The sequence below is a fragment of the Salvia hispanica genome, chromosome 4 (assembly GCF_023119035.1).
Source record: "Salvia hispanica cultivar TCC Black 2014 chromosome 4, UniMelb_Shisp_WGS_1.0, whole genome shotgun sequence".
NCBI classification, from domain to species: domain Eukaryota; kingdom Viridiplantae; phylum Streptophyta; class Magnoliopsida; order Lamiales; family Lamiaceae; genus Salvia; species Salvia hispanica.
Window position 1 is genome coordinate 2,992,321 of NC_062968.1, and position 23,296 is coordinate 3,015,616.

At 33.9% G+C, this 23,296-nt stretch overlaps 4 protein-coding genes across 6 annotated transcripts in view; 2 read left to right on the forward strand and 2 right to left on the reverse strand.

Annotated features, from left to right (window-relative positions):
* The window catches only part of LOC125222120 (heterogeneous nuclear ribonucleoprotein 1-like), a 3,996-nt gene extending 2,804 nt beyond the window's left edge, over positions 1-1,192 (forward strand). The window contains exons 5-6 of the mRNA XM_048124582.1: positions 18-308; positions 731-1,192. Of these exons, the coding sequence (XP_047980539.1) occupies positions 18-308; positions 731-744 (305 nt within the window). The 3' untranslated portion in view covers positions 745-1,192. The remainder of the gene's footprint in view (positions 1-17; positions 309-730) is intronic.
* A 1,420-nt stretch (positions 1,193-2,612) lies between these two features.
* On the reverse strand, positions 2,613-5,426 carry LOC125222139. 3 transcript variants are annotated; one of them, XM_048124612.1, is made up of 2 exons: positions 5,170-5,426; positions 2,613-4,170 (listed from the first exon to the last, which is right to left on the reverse strand). In XM_048124612.1, the coding sequence occupies exon 2, from the start codon at positions 4,142-4,144 to the stop codon at positions 2,864-2,866; it is 1,281 nt and encodes a 426-aa protein (XP_047980569.1). In that variant the 5' UTR covers positions 4,145-4,170; positions 5,170-5,426; the 3' UTR covers positions 2,613-2,863. The 3 variants fall into 3 exon arrangements, with proteins under 3 accessions (XP_047980569.1, XP_047980572.1, XP_047980571.1); XM_048124615.1 differs by having other exon boundaries at positions 2,613-4,169; positions 5,141-5,426; XM_048124614.1 differs by lacking the exon at positions 5,170-5,426 and adding an exon at positions 4,783-4,943 and having other exon boundaries at positions 2,613-4,169.
* A 5,792-nt stretch (positions 5,427-11,218) lies between these two features.
* On the forward strand, positions 11,219-12,838 carry LOC125221844 (chloroplastic import inner membrane translocase subunit TIM22-2-like). The gene is made up of 5 exons (XM_048124136.1): positions 11,219-11,508; positions 11,743-11,807; positions 11,892-11,964; positions 12,042-12,095; positions 12,494-12,838. The coding sequence occupies exons 1-5, from the start codon at positions 11,319-11,321 to the stop codon at positions 12,703-12,705; spliced, it is 594 nt and encodes a 197-aa protein (XP_047980093.1). The 5' UTR covers positions 11,219-11,318; the 3' UTR covers positions 12,706-12,838.
* Positions 12,839-12,936: 98 nt separating this feature from the next.
* On the reverse strand, positions 12,937-18,706 carry LOC125221843 (probable alpha-amylase 2). The gene is made up of 13 exons (XM_048124135.1): positions 18,521-18,706; positions 17,954-18,014; positions 17,748-17,781; positions 17,059-17,096; positions 16,075-16,201; positions 15,758-15,984; positions 15,215-15,360; positions 15,014-15,126; positions 14,683-14,771; positions 14,400-14,522; positions 14,041-14,076; positions 13,384-13,482; positions 12,937-13,311 (listed from the first exon to the last, which is right to left on the reverse strand). The coding sequence occupies exons 2-13, from the start codon at positions 17,960-17,962 to the stop codon at positions 13,120-13,122; spliced, it is 1,233 nt and encodes a 410-aa protein (XP_047980092.1). The 5' UTR covers positions 17,963-18,014; positions 18,521-18,706; the 3' UTR covers positions 12,937-13,119.
* Between the last annotated feature and the right edge of the window lie 4,590 nt (positions 18,707-23,296).

Sequence of the window (23,296 nt, forward strand, 5' to 3'; positions counted from 1 at the left end):
AAACTTTGGCTATAGAGGTGGAGATAACAGTTATGCTGCGGGAGCAGGAGGATTTGGAAGAAACACTGGAACTGGTGTAATTACAACATCTTCTTTCCCTACCTCAACTGGTGACTATGAGGGGTCCTATGGGGACTTTTACCGTAGTGGTTCTGTATATGGTGACCCAACTTGGCAAACTGCATCTTCTGAGCTTGATAATTCTAATTCGTATGGTTATGGGCTTGGAGACTCAGAAGATGTTGCTGCTAAAGATTCTGAGGATTATGTGGTCGGCTATGACCTTCCAAATAGGCAATCCAGTAGAGGTAATATTTCTTTGATTCTTATCTAAAGCTGCAACTCTCTTTATCTCCTTATACATGTGGATGGACGATTTTGAACCTGATCAATCATTATTATTTTAGTCTACTTGTTAATCTACTTGTTAATTTTTTGTACCATTTCTGGCTGCTTTTATTGTCAACCCTCATTTAATTGCAGTTGTTAATCTACTTGTCTGAGGTTGCTTCGGTTGTCATAATTTGTAATCTACTTGAAATCTCTCAGTCTCACTGCATAAATAAGTACTAGTAACTAATTAGCAATAGAAGCAACATGAATGTTATGTGTGAAGTTTTCTAGTGCAAAGCATGTACCATTTTAATGTTCCGAAGAAAGCTCTCTCTCTTGACTTATGGTGTTGTTCAATGATTTAGGCGTTGAGCTAATCTTTTCTCCATTTCTTCAGGGATTGCTGCGTAGGTAACTTCAGTGGTATGAAGATAATGTAGGAGATGATATTTTTGAGAAGTTGTGGGTTGTGTACGAATCCGTGACAGATATATACATAAAGATATATATCTCATGTCATTACAGAGAGCTAACAGGGATGTCGTTTGAAATTATAAGGATCGACATTTTGGTGGAGATGTACATCAGATTGCGGGAGGAGGATCCATACAAGCTTTGATTTCTTTCTGGAAAGGTAGAGAGTTTTTTATACTCCTATTTTATTTCTTTTTCTTTATTTTTGTACTCATTTTTCCCCCTGTTTTTTGGCTCTAATGACTGGCTGAAAATTTTCTTATTTTTGTCTGGGATTTGTATTCGTCTCAGATTGTATGTGTGATTGCTAGAGTGATATATAAAAGAGGGAGTTTAATCCTCTTAAGTTTCCCTTCCAATAAAAATACAGATATGCTTATATTTATTTTACTGTTTCATTATTACTACATGTCTCATTGTTGGTTTTTACTTCATGGATTTTTTCATCTTTAGAATATACAGTGTGTTTAAAAGAGGGTGTTTGGCTAACCTTATTTTAGGACAGCTTATCAGCTTCATAGCTTTTACTACTTACTTCGTTTCATGGTAGTTGAGTCGTATTCCTTTCGGATTGTCCAACATAGTTGAATTGGCAAAAACTTACATTCAAACACACATTTTTTTAAAAATTTTGATGTTGATAAAACTAAGGTGGGGCGGAGGGTTCTTTTTATGCAATTAATTGAATTATTTACCTACTTTTGCGGCTACGAATATAGTCAATTAATTCCCCATTCACACCCTATAAATAAATGCATTAATTCCCATTCACATCTACGCGTCCCCACAAAATTATTATTTTTATTTAGTTTTGGGATGTTCCAAATATATAATCCAATTTTGGAATTGGAATCGTATTAAAGTATTGTTTTACTCGAATATGTATTAGTGTTTCTGAAAATGATGTGTGGGGTAGTATATAAAGACAAATAGGACGACTTTAATATATTTCTATTAAAATTTAAATGTATTCTCTTCATTTTGTGAAATTTGAAATGACTATTTTATGAGACTTGATGGAGTATTTTCGTTTCTCAACATATTTTATTCGACAATATTTTTCCTATACAAATGTAAACCTAAAAATGGGACATTTTTCCATATAGTACATTATTCGACACGTGCTAGAATTAACGCATAAAAACAGCATTTTTAATTCAATCAAAAGTTGAATAATTGGTCATGATATGATCAAAACAATTAATTATTTTCAAATAAGTTAAAGATATTTTTATTTTTAATAAAGGCAATAAAGTCGTTTCACATCTTACCTAATACCTATTCATATATTTATCGTGATTTAAATAATCTATCAAACAATGAAAATAAAATTTATCTTGATTCTAATCATGGTTTTTTTTATCTTGTCATATCTTGACATGGCTTTTAAACATAGTGTGAGAGTGAGAACTAACCGGATATGCATATTTACACAATTCATGTAAGCAACATTATTGGATACCCATTTATTTTTTCTTGTTTTTCCTTCTTGAATAAAATATTGGGACAACAGATAATATTGTTAAATGAATCTTTCTATTAAAACATGGATTATTTTGGTTTTGTGGAATAAAGTTCACAATTAGTGGGCCAACAACAACTATGCTTCATATTTTTAAGTTGAGATAGTAGAGTTCTTTACACTTTTTAAAACTATCATCCATGAGTAAGCAACTATGCAGCAAAATGGGATTAGAGTTGAAATCTTGCAAGATGCAATCATATGACCAAATAATGTAACCCAAAATACACAAAACTTGATCAATTATGATACTATAATAGTAAGATGATGAACATATTATGGCTGCAAAAAACAGTTGAAAATAGACTAATAGGGAGTGGTGGTGTCTCAAATGTACATCACAATTAACTCAGATGACACAAGACTCATACAACATACAAGTCAGTAGTATCCCTTTTTATAATCTCTAATACATAGCCAGATAAAGTCCCAAACACCAGGTTACATTACATTTAAAATGCTACTACTAGCATTAGTCTCCATTCTAATCACTAAACTCACCTTGTGTATCTTGGGAGAGCCTCAGCAGCATGCTCAGAAGAAAGCTCTGCTTCCATAAAACACACGAGAGCCCGAGTTCTTCGATCCTGGAGTCTTCTGCTCAGAGCTCGTTGAATTCTCCGAGCTGGTCGGCCCGTTCTCAAAGTCCATCGGAAGCTTCATCTTGGCCAAGGATTCAGTGAACTGCTGCATGCTCTTCATGTACATATCCACTATGTCCTGCTGAACCACCTTCGGCTCCGGCACTGTCACAACCGGTTTTGCAGGCGTATCACTCGACACCGCACCTGAAGCATTACTGTCGCTGTTTGCAGTTTTTTCCTTGGATTTGTCTTTAGGAGGTGAAACGAGTTCCTCGCCCTGAGATTTTGAATCTTTCGGAGTCTCACAAGACTGAAAACTCACGGGAGCTGACGCAGACGAACCTCCATCCGTTGATGCACAGCTCAGAGGAGAATCAACCTTTGGCAAAGGTTTCGAGCTCACAGTTCCCACCGAGAAACTCTCTCCATGCTGAACCTCAGCCTCGGAGCTCACCTGATTTTCAGTATCGGAACTGACCAAGCTGCCTGAACTCGGTGAGTCCATGTTGCTACATGGCATCCCAAAATATTCCTCGACCATCTGGTGATTCTCGTTTGCGACATTAGGGTCAGGGAACTCAATCTTGTCCATGTCATCAGGAACAGACTTGGCAGATTCAGTGTCCTTGGTCACTGAATCACTCTCCGCAGACGTGAGCGGTGCCGGGATTGGAATGACCTCAGGCGGCACTCCATCATACGACACGGACAGCTGAACGAATCCCGCAGGTGAGTGGAAGAGATCGGTTGAGGAAAGGGAGAACTCCTTTTCCAACTTACCATTGTTGAGGAGGACTTCAGATATAGGCACCAAAGCAAACCCGAGAAGCTGATCTTCAAGATAATTCTTCACCCTGCTTAGCATCCATATCTCACATTTAAGGGAGGAATCAACTTTGCGAACGTTGAGAATGAGATTCTCATTGAAAACAGGGTTTGCCCCACCACCATTGATGATCTTGGTGGAGACTGTCTTCTCGGGATCACTAGTCACACAGAGCTTAGCATAGACGTCTTGTTTTTGATAGATGCATATGTTGTGGATATCCCGAGCTTGGTGTATGTACACCTTCAGAGCTCCGAGAAACTCCTCCACGTTACCAACTTCACTTCCATTCCTCTGGGAATTGATCTCCCTTGTGAAGAGGCTCGACTTTTCTGTCATATGCTGCTTCTCAGACTCCAGGAAAGAGCTCTTGAGGGGTGAAACAACCGATTGAGGGGAGTCCATGAGTACGGTTCAAGCAAAAAAAAACCTGTGCAGAAGATGTCGTTATATACCGCATTAGCTATTGGCAACATATATGCTATTGTCGTCGAACAAGTTCAAGTTAATCAATCCATTCAAGTAAATGACAGTTTAGCTTAAATTATTTATACATATCCGTCCTATTACTGGCGATTATTACGTTGAATCGTACTTCTTTTAAGCTAAAAGCAGATCAGTAAGCCCTTCTTCCAACTCTTCACAAGTATTCAAGCAACAAGTTAAACATAACATCCAAGAAAGAAACAACAAAATATAGCAAAGAACTATAAAAACATAAAAGGCACACGCCAAGAATATAACGTTAAATAAGCAAAACAGCCCTAAATCGAAGCACTAACCTGAAAATGCAGCTAATTCAAACAGATCTAACAAAGCCAGAGCTCAAGAAACGACGTATTCGAAAACAAAAAGAGCTTAACAAGCCTATGGTCATATCTTAAACAACGAAATTGAGGCCCATATATAACGAGCACTATGATATTTGGTGAGAACACCCATAATTCAGGTAGAACAGTGTTGAATCTCTAACTAGGAAAAGCAAGAGGCAACACACAAGCTACAAAAGCGTAAGAAGAAGTCATATGAACATCTAAACTAACCAGTGAAGTGATGAAAAATCACACTAAAATCCGAAAACCTTGCACCAAATCAAACTAGGCCACAGGTAAAACTCATCAATCAGATGCAAAAGGAGCAGGAAATCAACAGATGTATTTCCCCCAAAATCTTCCAAACCATGTTGGACTCAAAAGGCAAACACCCAAATCCTAAAAATAGACGAAATTCACCAACAAAGTCATAAATTGAATTTCACCGAATACCAATAAAGCTAACATCTTTAAAGAAAAACATATCCTAAAAAGATATGAAAATATCAACTTCAACAAAAGAATCAAGAAAAAGCAAGAAATGAAAATGGAAAGCAGGAAAGAAATAAAGCAAAAGGGATAGAGATACATGAATTAGTAATGATCTCAAGCTCTTGCCTTTAATCGATTTTTTCTGCAGAATCTGAGGCTAAAATCCAAAGATAAAAAGGACCCTTTTGGGGAAACGGTGGTGAGGCGTGGGAGAGTGGAAAGGGGGAATAAGAAGATTGGATTACGGGATTGAAGCCTGTCGGAAAATCCTCTGTCGTTGGAATACAATATATAAGTTGAATTGGAAGAATTGTTTTTTATTTTGAGATTGAGCTTGAATATTTTGGGAAGTGAATTGGGGGGATTGAATAGTGAGGCGATAAGGAAACGTGAGCCAATGAAAAGAGGTTTGAGTGGAACGCACAGTTGGACGACGGACACCGGAGCGTGGGAAGCACGTGCAGCCGCACTTCCATTTTGTTGAAAAACTTGTACTACCGCCTTTTTTCCTTGTCGGTATAATCCTACGCTTACGGATTGCGACTATTCATATTTCGGTTATACTCCCTCCACCTAGATAACTTGGGACACTTTGACCCGGCACAGGTTTTAAGAAATCTAATGGAAAGTGAGTTAGAAAATTTTAAAGTATTAATTTTATAATAAAATGTGAGTATGAGGTCCACTATCAAAAATGGTAAAAGTGAAGTGGGACAACTTATGTGAGACGGTCCAAAATAGAATATTAAGTCGAATATCTGAGACGGAGGGAGTATTGAATAATCATCATGAGAATTGAAACTCTTCCTCTTAACTTTTTTTTAAATTTTTTTTTTTTTGTGAAATCAAATTTCTCATTATTGATTGTGTTTAAAACTTAAAAAGAGTTATTTTTTCGACTTAACATAATTCCACGCTTCAGCTCCAAATGAAACATTATGAAATTTTCAACATACGAGTGTAGAGATTTGAACCTGAGACTTTAAACTCAGTTTGAAGATTGGCTTATTTGTGTGTGAAGTGGCACAAATGAGAAGTATTATGGTTTGTGTTAGTTATGTACAATATCTAGTTGGTGTGTATGATAATTTGGTTAAAAATCTATCTTATCTTTAATTGATCTTTGGTGGAAAAAATAGAATATTATGTTAGTATTATATCGATTAAATTAACTTCAATAATATATCTACTCAAGTAGAGAGTGAGAAAGATGCATGGAAGACATCTATTTTGGTTTGAACTTCCAAAGCGGCTAGTCTCACCTACCAAATGATGCTAAAACATAAGCTTCAAGATGAAATTCTTCGAATCACAAAATTGATAATGGGCCGTTCACTAAGATTAACATCTGTATCAAACAAAAGGTAAAACTCGTATAAAAGCTCTTAACTTGTTATAGTATATCTACCGAACGTTTTCTAAGTATACATAGTTGATCGAGTTTAGGACTTTTGAACCGTAGCTAGCTCCGAAGAGCATAGTCCGATTTCTACAATTTCCGTGCCAATATTTTTGAATATGAAAAATAAACTGGTTATAAATTTGCAAATTTGAATTCAACACTAAAACCAAAAATCGTTAAATACGTTGTTATATTTCGCTTGGAGAGATAATGGTTCATTTCAAACTAAAATCATATATTCTTGAATCAATGACACTCATGCCACTTCTTTCTTATTCTAATCTCCCAAATAAATATTGTCACCTTCTCAAATTAAAAATAGGGCTATTAATATTCATAGTAGTATAATTTAAAAATGAGAGACAACTCCATGCATCTCACGGGAGGCGCACTAATATTGCTAAAATAGATCAAAGACTGATATTTTAATTAAGTTAACTCATTTATAAAAATATTTTGAAAATTATCAAACACTCCATGTGTTAATGCGACACACTCACCTTCACCCCATTTAGACATCAACAGTATTAATAATTGTAATTGATTTGCACAGTAGTACAATATATATTTTTCAATATTTTCAAAAAATTGTGAAAAAAAAAATTGAACTGTTTTTTTTTTTTGGAGCACCCAATTCTCAATCAATGCAACTGCTCACTAGTCTCAATCATATTTTAATATTTAAATCCAAATATAGACGACAAATTATAACTATCTTTCTCGTTAGTATTTATTTGCCTTTTTCTTTTATCTCGAAATCGATTGTCCATTTGAAGCTTACATAGAACATGTGAGGTATGCAACTTTTGCTGCAACAATCATTTCTTGGAGGAAAAAAATTAAAGTATTAATTTAAAATATTGGAAAGCTGAAAGACCTCATAATTTTATTGAAAGAAAGTACATTGAATTTGAAGTTATATTAGAAATTAGTACTCCTACTTTTTATGCAAAATTATGAAGCTACAATAGATCACTTTTTTGAGCCATTTTGAAATTAAAGATAAATTGTACTTTCAAGAAAAGATAAAGTGCACACTATAAGAAATTTATGTAAATCCTAGTAATTAACAAAATAGTGGTGGTAGTTAATCGTGCTTCTATTCCCTATGTATAATAAGTAACAAAAGATTATGATTACTATTTGAATATATTTGGATGAATGTGATGATGTAGCTATCTATTTTCCAAAAATCATGATGCCCAAATAACTAAGTTATAATTCCTAATATTAAAATACACTTGTCCCTATGTGTTGCTAACGCCTGTTGTAAAGTGCACGCATGGCTTCCATATTTCTATAAAGTTTGATAATATTGTCAGAAAATTCCTACTTTTTAATGCCAAATATCCCACTAACTCCCTAAATTAAGAACTTTTAATAATTTATGTAAATCACAATAATGGGGTTCTATAACGACCTTTTTGGTCCCAATCAACATCCTTTTTAGTAGGATCATATTTTGTACAAATTTCAAAATATTATTGCGATGTCACCAATCACAACTTAATCCTATTTGTCAACAAAGATGAACTTTTAATATTTTATTTGTCAACTATGACTTTGAATTTTGATACATATTTCATTTTCTTTGATGGGCCTAGAATGTTCTCGGTTTGTTTCCCCTTTCCCTTTATTTTAATTTCGTAACTTAGTAAACATAAATTCATTATCAAGTAGAGCTAGTGATATTTAATGAATATAAAATGTAATTATTGGTTGTTACTTGTTGCTGACAAATAATTTCCCATTTCAGTTAGGTCCTTGTAAAATACTATGCTTTTAGATGAGCATTAGTATTATTTTGGGTTAATTAATTAATAAAATTTTGAAGACATAATCTCATAATTGAATCACAAATTGATTGTCTTTCTGTCTTATCTGCCCACAAAAGCCACAACGGTCACTTTGTCGAAGAAAATAATTTGAGTGATTAGTGGCCAATCTTGTTTAAAGTTTAAACTATCTTAAATTATTTAAATATAGTCAGCAAATTTTGACTCGTCGACTTCGTGGCTACTATGCCCAAATAACATCAAATTTTTATACTATTAATTAAAGAAACGAGCATTTTCTAGAACAATATATATATAAAATATTATAAGGATAAAAATCATTGACTTTTCTAGTTGAAGTGTCTTTCGACTCTTTCCCAACCACACATTTTTACTTTGGTTTCATTATAGTTATTGTTTGAAGGAGTCATTATATTTACCCAAATAAGAAAATGTTTAATCAATTTATAGGTTTCACACAACTTTTAATTGAAATGAGCAATTACATTTGACATTTTGCAGTTAATACTTCCCCAATTTTCAACAATGAAACTATATTTGTTTGATTATATCAGAGTGAACTTTGATGAATGATTTGAAATGCTTAAGTTGAAAAATATAAATAAATTATTTAAAAGATTGTGTTACGATTGCAGTGACATAATATTTTTGGTTATTGAATACTGAGGTACACAGTATATCAATATAAAAATTTGATTTGTTGTTAAAAAAATTGAGCATCTTTATTAGTGACTAGTATTATATTTAATCTTAGATTTGTATAGAATTTAGAAAATAATGGATATAAATTAATGGAAATTTTATTTTTATTTTTGTCAATATGCACATGCTTATAGTAAGTTAAAGGAGTATTACTTTTAATTTGATCGAATTGGTTACTGGGGAATCAGAAGAATCCAATAAATTCATATGTTAGATATAATAAAACTAGATAAACATAAGTAGTAATGAATGCAAGAGAAAGATATACTACATAGCTTATGTGCAGGGGCGGATCCGAGCGGATCCGAGGTGGGAGGCGTCGACTGCCTCTTCCATGAGATTAATTTTCTATTTTTAGGACATAAAATTTTCATGTTAGCCTTTCTGTTTGTCTTCGACTTCGCTCCAAAGATAAAAAAAATAATCATATCTGTTTGTTCTATTTTCAAATCTTAGATCTACCATTGTTCATATGAGTATCACTTTTGTTTGATGCACATTTTCTATATAACTTCGTGTAATGAATGAGTTTATCAAAATTTTAAATTCAAATATAAAACCACATGATGCATAACCAGCTGTGTTGTGTACACAAGTGAGAATAGGTATGTTGGAGCAAAGTAGAGCATAATGCATTTTATGAGAGGCATTTCTTTCTACCTTTTGATAGCTTAATTAATCACGCCCACACATCATGCCCATTCCATTTCACTTTGAGTTCATCCACAATTTCATTCCTTAAATCATTATATTTGTTCCGTCCTTTTGAAATATATAAACTTTTAAGAAATTATAAGTTTTAATGTATACTTGGTAAATTTTAAAAAATATACAATTATATCATAACGATGATATTTTTCTTAATTGTCCCATAGCAAAAAATACCATCATGTTCTGTTTTTGAATTTATCAACGTAATGCGTACATATATAAAAATTAAATACATAATTGACTAAATATATTAAATGATATTGCTTAAATAGTCGAATGTTTTGTTCGAATGATATTTGCCAAAATCATATTCCTACATCCCATAAAATGGAAACTCTTTCCATTTTCGTCAATCCCGTGAAAATAGCACACTTCTATTTTTGGTAGCTCATTTCCCTTTAATGAGACGAGCTTCATTCTCTACTAATAATACTTAAAATACTTTTTTTTCTACGTTTCTCTTATTTACCAATTATGCATTAAAATCGTATTATCATCCCAAAATTTTATTTTTTTATGCACGGATGAAGTACATAATACGGAGTATCACTTCAATCATAGACTATGAGAGAATTGAAAAAAATGTAAAACTTATCTTTGAAATTTGCAAGATAAACCATAATTTGCCAAACTTTAGTATTTTTGACAATTTGCCCTAAAAATGATTAAAATACTATTAATGGGAATGGGACCAATTTTTGAAAGTTTTTTTTTTCAAATAGATTTCAAAATTTGTGTTTAATAAAATGATTTGGTTTTAGAAATGATAAAAAAAAAAGTTTTATTAAATAAATAAGACTAATTTTAATTGATGAATAAGATTTAAAAACAGAAATAGTAAATTTTTATAGATGGCAAGGATATATCTTTTGCTATCATTACAGTAAATTTTGTCATTTGCCGTAAGTTAAACTTATAAGTAGTACACTGATACCATCTCCATCAATACTCCAAAAATGAGTTTTGATATATAAATTTTCTTCAACCATACACCAAACTCAAACCTATTTTTGGTATTTTTTGTGAATCAACACCAAATATTGTGTTACTGCAAAAATTTTGTGAGATAAAAACTCAAAAATGGTGTAAATTTTGAATTTTATGTAAATGGTTGAAGTAAAATTATTTTTTAGTGTGACGTATGCTCAAAAATAAGTTTGAGTTTGATGTAAATGATTGAAAATGGTCTAGACACATGCTGAATTCTTGAATAAAAATATCTATACTATAGTAGATTGTTATGGTACCAAAATCTTCTTATACAGTAGTATTTACATTTTATACTGTATCAAAAATTATTATACACCAAAATTTTTAATATATTTAGTATTTTTTGGGTTCAATAAATATTATATTAATATATTTTTCCATTCGTAATTCAAGCTCTTCAAACATCTTTATCTTATCAATTTGATGAATTTCATCGTTTCGACAATTTATACGTTCCTTTTCTCAAATTTCAGTTTTATCCATCAAGTTGATTTTACTACTATAAACTTTTCTATTTTTCGAAAGTATAATATTATTATTTTAACTTATGACAGTATCATTTTTGAATATCCAATTATCCCAAGAAGAAAATACATTTCATTTATCCAATGAATCACATCATCTTCATCCTAACTCCTCGAATTTACCACTAGGGTTTAGTTTATCCTGATTCAATGTCGATGCCGGAAAACTCTTCAAATTCCGACTCAGAATCGGAAATCGACAACATTCCCGCTCACGATTCGAATTTCTCGCCCGATTCCCTGGCTACCGCTAATCCGTCGACTCCTCCTCTCGTCTGCCTCTTCAAATTCGCCGGTGACTCCGCCGCCGGTGCTGTAATGGGCTCCATTTTTGGTTACGGTACTCAATTACTTATCTTTTCCATCAAATTTCCTTATTCCTACACATTGTTTGGCACAATTGCGTTTGTTGAGAGTGTGTGATGCTGCTCTATCATTCAATACAGAATTGGCTTTTGTTGGTTCAATTTATGTGCTAGTAGTGTTTTAACTGATTTTCAATTTCTGTTGGCTTTGTTATATGTGATGATCATATAGATAGTGAATCCTTTACAATTTAGTCTTCATGTTTTAGGGTCTGGATTAATTAAGAAGAAGGGTTTAAAGGGATCATTTGCAGAAGCTGGATCTTCTGCCAAGGTGTGTATAATCTAATTCATATGGATTATTCTTTGACATTGCGCGCGAAGAGAAGATGGACTTTCTGATTCTTTCCTGTCATAGACATTTGCAGTTCTATCCGGAGTGCACGGTTTGGTCGCCTGCATTGTGAAGAGATTGCGGGGAAAAGATGATGGTAAGTCGGTTCGATGTGTGGAAATGTTGGCTGGCCAAAACTCCATATGTTTATGTTAACATGATCTTTCTCTACAGTCATAAATGCAGGGGTTGCTGGTTGTTGCACAGGCCTTGCACTAAGCTTCCCAGGTATTCTAACCCCGGTTTCTCCATCCTACTTCTCTAGGTTCAATGTTTTATATTGCATCACGGCACTCCCGCTTTCACATCCGTAACTGTCAAGAAAAAGTATGGTCCTTTTAGCGTGTACTTGTACGCAGTCGGTTTGTGTAAAAAAAAATCAATAGTTGAATGCACTTCCTTAGTTAGCTATTCTCATACGTTTTTCTTCGATTCACCTTACACCTAATGTTTGTTGCTCTTGGTAAAAATATACTATATCTCATGTGTCTGAGATTTTTCGTTGTTGATCCATGGTTATGAAAATGGTTTCCACCTTGTTTGTTCTTTGCCCCCGGGAAGTAAAAACTGCACATGAGGAGCATTCGTGAGTCGTTGTTAACTCATTTTGGTGTTTATTTGTGCAGGTGCACCGCAAGCTCTACTTCAAAGCTGCCTCACATTTGGGGCGTTCTCATTCATAATCGAAGGTCTCAACAAGCAGCAAGCCGCCCTCGCTCAGCCATTTTCCACAAGGGTCAACCGGCAGCATGATGGCATACTTCCTCCGTTGGCATTACCCCTGCCAAATGAACTGAAGGAGTCATTTGCATCATTTTGCCGGTCTATAAGAAAATGAGACGCAATGGCGAACTTCGTAAAGCTAAATCGCCTATCTTGAAATTTGGAACTGAATTGTTCTTTGTAGCAGAGCTGAATTGAAGGCTTCCCTTTATTTTTGCGATTAATAAATTTACATATACACTATACAATCTAAAGAAATCCAACAAACGGAATCTGATCTCAAGTTCTGAACTTAAAATGATAATTTACGTGGCAATAGAGGATGAAGTAGATGCCTCGTCTCAAATAATGACAATCTTGTTCTTTATTTCCAGCATAAAATAAATAGCCAATGAAGGCCTTATTTTGACAAAGCTGGTGCTATATATGTAAAGACTAAACCATCATGTCATGAAAGAGAGAACACAAGGCAAAGCGGGAACTTAGTCCCATCTCTTAGCATCGCTTACGGCTTAGAAAAACCCGATAACTACTTCCTCCAGACAGCATATCTGTTACCACTAGTTGCTAGTGTCCATTCCTTTCCAGAAGGAGACCATGATCCATCTCCAATCTTCATGGCTATCTTATCCCCGATATTTGCAGCGTAGAGATTTGGCCGTGCTTCTAGGATTGTTATTGGTGACCGACTGGTTATTCCTTGATTTCTCCTAATATCAATCTGCAAAGTTACGTGAGATTAGAATATGTCACAAAATGCTAGAACTGTGGAAATTAATGTTAGATAGCGTACCAGCTTCACAATCTGGTCATGGTATGAACTACCCCAGTCATAGAAATGATCGTAGAATACAGAAGGTATCCCTGGATGTGTGAGTATGTACACATAACCCTGTGTATTATACCAACTATTAAAACATAACAAGCTTTCCCAAAACAAAAAATGAAGTGAGTTTCAATATGGAAAAATGCTGGTGCAATTTCCATAATGATAAAAAAATCCAAAAATCATGCATACGGAAATAAACTCTATACAATACCATATAGTTTGTGCATTGTTCAAACAAATTGAGTTTCGACACAAAAATTTAAATAGCAATGATGTAGTTCTGTTACGTAGTCGCTAGAAGTCACTGAAGGTAGTATAAACATTAGAAAATTTGTGCCTGAATAATGATGTCCCAAGTAAAATCACTTAATTTATCAAAAGGAACTTCGTAGGCAGGTCAAGTGACATGTCATCATTCCTTTTTTAAAATTGCTATGTAACCAGCTATGAAGTTTATGGCAATTTATTGAATGCTTTAATTGATAGCAGATGTTAGCTAGAAGATGTTAAAAGGAAATATGAACTAGTATGAAAATGAATAATACCTGTGCTGATAAAAGCAAATAAACAAAAGATTATTATGAATATAATAAAGTAATTCAGATAAATTATGAAGAGTACCTCCATAATATGATTCGATGGAAATGGCCAATGTGCCTGACAAATAACAATTGCCGCAGAGTAAGAAAAGTTGACTAATGATAATGTAATATCTGCTTGAATGAAGGTGTGTGTGTGTGTGTGTTAATGTGATTACTTTGGCAAGGTTGTATTACTGTAAAGTTTGTGTTACAGCCAAATCGTCTATATCACTAAAGAAGGGAAATTTGAGGGAATTGTGTAGGTGAAGCCCGGTAGATAGATGTAAAACGAATAATGGCAGCCACATTTTCAGGCATCAAGAGATGTTTCTAACAGAGCATCTCCTAAAAGTTTTCTTACGGCTTTCTCACACTTCCATTGGTAAGAACAATTATTACCTGAGTCGAACCAGTGTCATGATTATCTAGAAATGTGACAGCCCTTGAAGGCCACCATCCCATGACACCTGGAGGCTTCCCTTTAGGATCACGCAAGCGCCAGAGTTCTCCTTTAACAGCTTGCTAAAAGCAATACAACAACACATAATTTAGAAAGATGAAAAACCTCTGAAGTGATCAATTGAGTGTCAGTTGCACAGTGCAAACAGTTAAAGACATAATTTGGCTGCTAATGAGAAAGGAAAGAGTCTTTATGAATTTTAACTAGTAATAAATGCATTACCTGCAGAATTCCCTTTGTTGTGAAGTCAAATGCAGCTGATTGTTGTCCTGTGCTATCAATCCAGTTGATAATCCTTTGCCTGTGGCTATCTGCAAAAGAGTTGAGGTAGAGAAAATGAAAAGGCCTTCAAGATCAACAAACAAGTATAACAATTACTCCATGAAAGAAATACGGATGAAAAAAGTAGCAAGAAACTAATAACTGGTAAACTCCAACAATCAAACTTAAGTTTCTAGAGAAAAAAGAGAAGGAAATGGAGCTCTGCATTAGCAAATTCACGAAAATGTAATACTCTAGAGAACTCGTACGTATTTATGAAGAAACCTTATACCTTGATTGTACTCCAAATATGTCCCTTTGTAGTTGCAAGAATCCCAATATTCCCCAACAGAAAAGATCGGCTTTGCACCCTCAATGTATTCTTTCACGTATTTTGGAGAATAACTAGACAGGTGAAAAAACAGATGAACTGAAAAGGACTGGCATAATATATATGGTGTGAAGTTCTTGAAAACCCGAATGTAGTGCATACCCTCTAGCGAAATCGAAGCGAAAATCCTGGAACCCAACACTATTCCTTAACCATCGTAGCCAGTCTTTAATGTCTTTCCTTACAAAGTCTTGTGTATGATCAATATTTGGGACACCGTTAAAGTTATCCCCTGTACTTTTGTTCCCCTAATGGTTGATCAGTGCAGTGAATGTTAGTATGTTTAGAGAATTATCAATCATTAACATGAAATAACATAGACATCATCATACAATTCTATCACATTTAACCAAAGCTTTCAGGTTAAAAAGAACTTTTGTAATTTCATACTAAGATATTAATGAATGATGTCTCGCCAACTTACAAAACTAAGTGGTCAAGGATCAGCTAGTTAGTTTCCAACTGTCTAGAGGAATCTGCATACCGAGTATGCCCCACAGACCAACATTTCTCAAGTAATTTGGATTAAGCACTAAATATTAATAAGAAGTTGTTGCAATACTCAGATGGCTTATGGAAAATTCAACATTATTTCAGAGTTCAGAGTAGAACTAGTAAAGCTTGTTAGCTAAGCATTGTAATCACCTTTCCTCCAGTGCAGCAAGTAACAGCTCGTTCATCCCATGATAATGGGATTCCATCATAGCGGTTGTACATTCCACCATGCCCTTGTGTGGTCCCAACTCGATGATTTATAACTATATCAGCCATTGCTCTTACTTTGTGTGTTTTCATCTTGTTCAGTAAAGCTTTGAGCAGGTTCTCAGAACCATATGAAGAGTTAAGGGAATAAAGGTTCTGGGGAAGATAACCTGCCGGTCAGGAGAACAAATTTGGCATAATGAATAATATAGCTTAGTCAAATAGCATAAAACTTAATCATCAATTTCCATATCAACCACCTTCTTGTGCAAATGAATGAGTTGGTGGTGGCAACCAAGCTGATGTAAAACCAGATTTTGCTATATCAGGAATCTTTTGCTCTAAGTTCCTCCACCAATCATGTTTATGAGACTCCCAATTAAAGGCCTGCAAAGCAAATAATCACCATGTAGAGATATCTGATTAAATTCACTTTGTTGATTTTATGTTTTTGAAAAGACCTAAATAAACTGGGGAATCCCTGACTTAACATATCACTCTCAAAGGGTAAGTCAGTTTTTTTCTTTTATAAATAGTTCTGGTAACACATAAAAGGAGCTTACTAGCTCAACTTGGGATTCCCTAGTTTAACGCATCATCATCAAAGGGTAAAAAAGTTACTCCCTCCGTCCCATAAAAGTTGAGACAAAACTTTTGGGCACGAAGATTAAGAATGTATATTAAATAAATAGGAGAGATGAAAAAAGTAGGAAAGATAAGAGAGAGTAAAGTAAATGAAGGAATAAAGTAAGAGTGATTGGATGTTTTATCTTTTGTTAAAAAAGGAAATGACTCAACTTTGTTGGGACAGACTAAAAAGGAATACGACTCAACTTTTATGGGACGGGGGGAGTATTTCTTTTATCAATAGTTATGTAACACATTCAAGGAGGTTACTAGCTCAACTCAACACACACTTCTCTGGCCCCAAAGCAACAATCATCTTTGATAAGCTCAAGTTTGAACAAAATACAAAAAGATAGAGCATTTATCTACTAAGGTGAACATTGATAATTACCAATTGATTCATATTTTAAATTGGAACTTTGTCCATTATTCTAATTACTTTTTATGTGTTCATTCCACTGTGTTCATGAAAAACAGTCAACTGTTCAACTATCACCAAAGAAACAATACTTCCAGGATGGAGGTCATATATTTTCTGTCTGAGTGGAGCCGCTTCCTACGATTTAAAACATAAATAAACTAAATTTTGTTTTGACAAAATTGAGTCACCAACTCACCTGAAGAAGAATTTCTTTCCCATTGCGTATTGCTACACCTGCATATCGACATAAACAATTAAGCCAGTGCTTTCAGATTTATTCAACCAAAAATCTTATAGAATAATCATAAGCTACTAAAGCATTATAAATATTACTAACATTCATGAACTGCCAACTTCTAAGATCATTATCAGCAGGAATGATCCAATTGCTAAGTATTAGGATATAAAATAACGTCTTCTAGGCTTAGGCTTGTCAAAATTTTAATTATTACAAAAAGTAGTCGCAGTTATTTCCTGCATCGGAAGGCAAGTTAAAACCGTCCAAAGGTGGAACTAAGAAACCGTTTGTTATGGTTTCAGTACTTAAACCCTTAGAGACTAGCTAAACAATCTAGTAGTATAAAACTTTCTTTAAAGGTTGAAAATTTTTAAAAAAATCAAGCCAGTGTTTTTCATAAAAAAGTTATCAAATGTTACTATAAGCATATCACTAACCATGTTATTAGTTACTACAAGAATATCATGTTAATTGTTAAAGGCTGGCAACTTAAAGCTATGGCAACAATAAGAAAAGTGTATGCCAAAAACATGGTTAAGGGAAGCCTAGTGACATCTAAATAGTGATTCTGGTCAACTAGATTCATACTCCTTTTTTGATAGGTTAGCATAGAAATAATCACTACATTCCTTTTTTAAAAAGCATACCTGGTTCAGTTTGCCCATTACTTTGGCCCGATTCCTGCAGTCGGAGAAGAGATTATATCAGCGATCTTATTATGCTGCATATATGCGAATTTTATCACTCGTGTAACAGATTCGCACATCCGAATTTATGATGTTCTGTTTGGCACCAAAGTCGGCAAGAAAACAACTATAACAACGAATACTAATAAAAAAAAGTGGGCACCTACATTTCCCATTTTATATCAGCAAGAACTAGCAAGCCAGACGGCGCTGATCAAAATGAAGCCCCTGCATCCACCATGAGTATTACAGTCAGTACAAGTATCATTCAGACAATAAATCAAGAAACTGACTATGACAATGACTGAGTCATAGCACACAATTTGAATAATCAATAATCAAATATCTCCTGAAAATTGGATGATCATCCTAGGATTTCGAAGCTGAGAAACGAAGCATGATTTGGGGGTGGAACCAGTCAAATTTTCATTATCATATGAAAAGCACCAAACATCATCTGCTAAAAAGTGTACACCTGATTGCAGATAGGTTTAGAAAGTTTTATACAGATTATGAGTTTGTCATCGTACCAAAGCAGTTTGCCTAAGACCAGAAATGTGAAAATCAAAGGTCAAAACAGTATGCATAGTAATGGAGAGTCTTTTTATCCTACTACTACATAATTGGGTGACAACTAAAGCCACAATAGCACATTAATGCAGTAATACATGGACAATTATGATGTTGTAAGCAGGTAGTGACCGATTAAAAACCATAATTGCGAGAGAACTCACGCAGGCACTTGAGCAAAACGATCGCAGCGCGAACCAAAGGCGTTGATGTTCAGCCCCTATATATAGGTGGAGAAGGGATAAAAGTAGATGAAGTGGAATCCTGGAACAATTTCCAGCCATGAATGAGGTGAAAATGGAATCGCAAAAGTTGGAATTTAGGGTGAATATGAGAAGGAACAAACTTGATCAGCTCAAAACTGAACGTCTATTGGCAAAGTAGAGCGCAGAATTGGGGCTTTTAGAAAGCGGTTGGGCTTTTCTCGAGAATCGATTCGATTCGATTCGACGTCGTTTTCTGTGAAAGATGTTCAGATTCCTCTGTTTTCAACCGTCAATTGATCGCGCGGTAAGGCGTATGCAGTTGGTGCACCAAGTTGTGTGCCCCAGCACCACAGGATATAGTTATGAGTTACCAAGACATAGTAGTAAGGTCATTAATAATTTTCAATTTCATATATTAAGATTATTAACACACAGATATTATTATTATTATATTAATGCAACATGTAAATTTAAATATCAATACAAAAATATAAGTTTATAAATACACGAAGATTGATAAATTTATGTCTTTGTACGAAGATTGATAAATTTATATCTTTGTGGTGATATTTTCAATATATAAAATTAAAATTAATTATTTAATTATTACTATAAATTAGTTAGTATTTGATCACACAACAATACTCATATTAGTAATCACTATGTCAACACACAGGCATATAATTTGACTGCTCATATATTCTACTCATATGAGTCATGTGACTACATTTGGATTTGAATCACTACAAAGTACTACTCCAAGTATCCTCAAATAATTATCCACTAGTTCAGGCATAGATTTTAAAAAATATAAAAAAAAAGTGAGTCAAAATTAGTGTAATATAAATTTCACTTTTATATACATTAGTTAAAAAGATTAGCCTGATTTATTTGGCAATACATGTCTTACTACATAATTATAAAATAACAGGTTTACCTTCATTGCTCGGCCATTAAATTTAAATTCATTTATAATTTATTCATTTAAAAAAAAAAGTTAAAATAAAATAACAAGTGGATCCCATTATATATCGTCACTACTACTATTTTGTACTAGTACTAGTTGTTCAGTAAAAAATGTATCACTAAATGTTTAGGTGATCTAAATACATTTATACATGTAAATGGAATTAGTGTATAGTACTTTTGAATAATTAGAATATTTATTTTGTAAATTGTGTTATGACTAAAAATATTAATAAATTTAGGGGTGGGAATTCGGTCGGTTCGGTTCTGACCGAACTGATTAGTCGGTTAATCGACTCCCATTTTTTTCAAAATCCAGAACCGATGTTTCTCAAAGAACCGATCGGTTCGGTCTTCGGTTCCAACAAAGGAACCAAACTCAAGTGCAATATAATACATTAAGTAATAAGTCGTGAAATCAAAAGGACAAAGACCATGATTCCATTCCATCATCAAAAAACAAAATTCCAACAAAGTTTACAAAACTAAGTCCAAAACCAATATAAACCACATCATTTATCAAAAACTAATTTTTACTTTTCCAAAACAATAATAATAAAACTAAAATAAATGTATTAACATTAAATATTTAGAAAATAACGGTTATTCGGTTATAACCTTTCGGTTCTCGATTAGAACCGGAACCGAGATTAGCTTAAACTTAATAACCGGAACCGAACCTTAACCTTATTTTTTTGATTCTCGATTAATCGAAAATCGAAAATATAAAGTCGGTTCACGGTTAACCAAGAACCGAGAACCGTTTCCCCATACCTAGATAAATTGATAGGTCGGTTGACCAATACGGAAATAAAAAGCAGCCGATAAGCTCTATTTTAACACCTCAACTCATGGAAAAGCACTCACTAGTCACTATCATTATTCATGGATTTCATACATAATTACTAATTAGAGTATAATTTTTTATTTTATTCTTTCTTGTGTAAAATTAAATGCGAAGTTGATCATAGAATCATGAGTGATGCGGAGAATACAATGTTCTATAAGAAAAATCATCATTAAGTACAATGATATGTATTCAAAGGAATTGAATTGCAGATTTGAAATCTCCGCTTTAAATAGATGAATTGTATTTATTTATCTAATTAAATTTAAGAATAATGTTCAATTATATTACAAATATTGCTACTCGAATAATGAGTAAATGTGGAGAATATGAACTAATTGAGAAAAAATGTAGACTAATTTGGTGGTTCTTTGTGTTCTGACACCTTGATCTTTCGCACGAACATGTTGTTTAAAGGCAGGAATAGGCATATAAAAGCAAATTTATTTGTAAGATTAACTTTTAATTAAATTATTTTGTAAATGATCTCCGCATATAAATTCACAAATTGAAATCTAAAGTTTAAATGAAGAACCACATATTTATTAAATCATAATTATAAAACAATTGAATTTATTTTAGAGAATATTCTCATTCTTTGAAGTTAAGGTAATTTTAGCATCAAAATAAAAAAGATTCAAAAGGACCCCAAAAGGCAATGTAAATAAGAACAAGATTTTGAGAAATCGCAATAAAAATTAGTTGATCCTTAAATAAACCGATAAAAACGAAACCAGTTTTAAATGAAATGGATAAAAAATAGATGAGAAATCACAATCCCCATATTAATACTTGTAAAATATCTAATCTAAATCTTTTTATCCTACTTAGGAGTGAAATTTCATACTAATATTTTATATCGATATTTTGACTGAAGATTTCTTACCATTCTAAAATACCTATTCATCTTTATAAATAGCAATCACACAGTTAATTCCAACATCAAACAACTATCTCTGTATCCTCTAAAAACATTTCTTCCAATGGGAATCTATGATCGTAGTCAAGAGCATCCATTCATGGTTAGAAAACTAATCATTTTCTTTCATTATTTTTGAGGTTTTGAAACTCCACATTTTAATGGAGATTTTCGTTTTTTTATGAATGATTTGATTATTATGCAGACTTGTATTGTGAGGGTGGACACTCAATCTTGGTGGACTCCATGGGAGAGGACTGTTGCAAGAGTGTTGAACAAATGCCATGGTATGTTTCTTCTCATAGATCTCTTCTTTGTTCAAAACTTCAAATAGACATAAATGGAAATGCTTAACTAAATATGATCATGTGTAGGAATACACAGTTTCAGAGTGGATGATAATGGCATGGTTGAAATATCTGGCACCGTCGATCCAAATTCACTGCTGAGAATGCTGGGGAGAGCAGGACGAGCCGCGGAGCTCTGCTGGATGAATGCTGGACAGTGTTCCAGCAATCTTGTCATGCCAACCAGTGGAGGAAGCGCTTACTCGCACGATGGGAGGTACGTGCACGCTCCCAGCCATTCTCGACCAAAGCCACCCTCACAACGAGCTATCCTGCCATCAATCAACAATCAGAACTACGTTTATGGTCATGACAAAACGTGCTATGAAAAATATGGATTCGATCATGTTCATAGCTACCAGCACCGCCAGCAGCAAGGTTGCGAGTATCAGAGTGGTTACAGCAATGGAAGATACCAGTCTCAGATTCGCAATGGAAGGATTCGCGATGATGAAGACGTAGTGTGTTGTTGCATTGCATAGTCATGTGGAATGACTGATGCTACACTCAACCACTGTTTTTTTAGTGAAGTTGAGTATAAAGAGCACATTTTAAAGCTCACTAGTTTTGTTTTTCAGTAGTCATTTCATGTGGAGCACTTTTTAAAGCTCCATAGTTTTAAATGTTGATTACATGTATTGCTCACTCTAAGGCTCATTACTTCTCATTTTTGCATAAAGTAGTCACATAAATAGAGTAGCATACAAGACAGAACGATACAGATTAAGACAAGTGGAAAGGGGTTTGAGAGAGTTCGTAACATTCAGCCAAATAATCACACCTTCTGGGTGTTATTGCATACTTTCCACAAAGATGCATTGCCACTTCACCTTTTGAGACAGTACTTGAACCCTCACAATCATCTATCAATTCAGCAGTTTTGAGTAGAAGTAACCATAGTAGTATATCACAAGGAAGGGGAACGGAAGCACGGATTGAATCCTTTCAAGTCGAGTCAGTGCCAAAATCTCAACACCTCATACAAAATGCCAATTCCACAAGGTAGTGCAACAAAAGCCACCTTGACTAAGTTCACAGCTCTAACACCAGCTCTCACTAGACCATGCTTTCTTGTGGAGAACCTGCAGGTGATTCGATTAAACAAGTGCACACCCTCAAACCGATCCACTTTTATTTTAAAGTATATGATTATATTTATGGGGATTGGTTATGCAATATGTAAGTAAAATAATACTCACTCCGTCCAAAAAAATAGAGCACAATTACTATTTTTGGCCGCCCACAAAAATAGAGCACATTCATTTATAGAAAGTTTTCAACAAATAATAACCCTACACATCATTTCACTAACACTATTTCTCACTTACTTTTTCTCCTTCTCTCTTACTTTTTTCCCTTCTCTCTTACTTTACCAATTCTACATTAAAACCCGTGCATACACAAATTGCTTTATTTTTTATGGACAGAGGGAGTAAAAGTTACACATTTTATTAAACTGTAAAAGCAACCAATAATATATTTCAAAAGTCAAAAATAATTATTCCAAAGGATGAACGCGAAGTGAGAGTTTGGAGAAACCGTGACCTAGAGTAAGAGAGATTGACATATTTATATAAATTTAGAGAAAGTTAACCTAGTAAGTTGTAATAATTAGTAAATAAATTAGCCCAACTTTTGAAGCCCAAAATGTCTAA

What these genes read in the sequence shown, in the direction of transcription:
- LOC125222139 (XM_048124612.1), bottom strand. Translation starts at nt 4,144, where the DNA reads ATGGACTCCCCTCAATCGGTTGTTTCACCCCTCAAGAGCTCTTTCCTG.
- LOC125221844 (XM_048124136.1), top strand. Translation starts at nt 11,319, where the DNA reads ATGTCGATGCCGGAAAACTCTTCAAATTCCGACTCAGAATCGGAAATC. An exon ending in AAGCTGGATCTTCTGCCAAG is followed by an intron (nt 11,808 to 11,891) that starts GTGTGTATAATC and finishes TTCCTGTCATAG; the next exon opens with ACATTTGCAGTTCTATCCGG. An exon ending in CCTTGCACTAAGCTTCCCAG is followed by an intron (nt 12,096 to 12,493) that starts GTATTCTAACCC and finishes TTATTTGTGCAG; the next exon opens with GTGCACCGCAAGCTCTACTT.
- LOC125221843 (XM_048124135.1), bottom strand. An exon ending in TCATTCATTTGCACAAGAAG is followed by an intron (nt 15,985 to 16,074) that starts GTGGTTGATATG and finishes CCTGACCGGCAG; the next exon opens with GTTATCTTCCCCAGAACCTT. An exon ending in ATGACCAGATTGTGAAGCTG is followed by an intron (nt 13,312 to 13,383) that starts GTACGCTATCTA and finishes GTAACTTTGCAG; the next exon opens with ATTGATATTAGGAGAAATCA.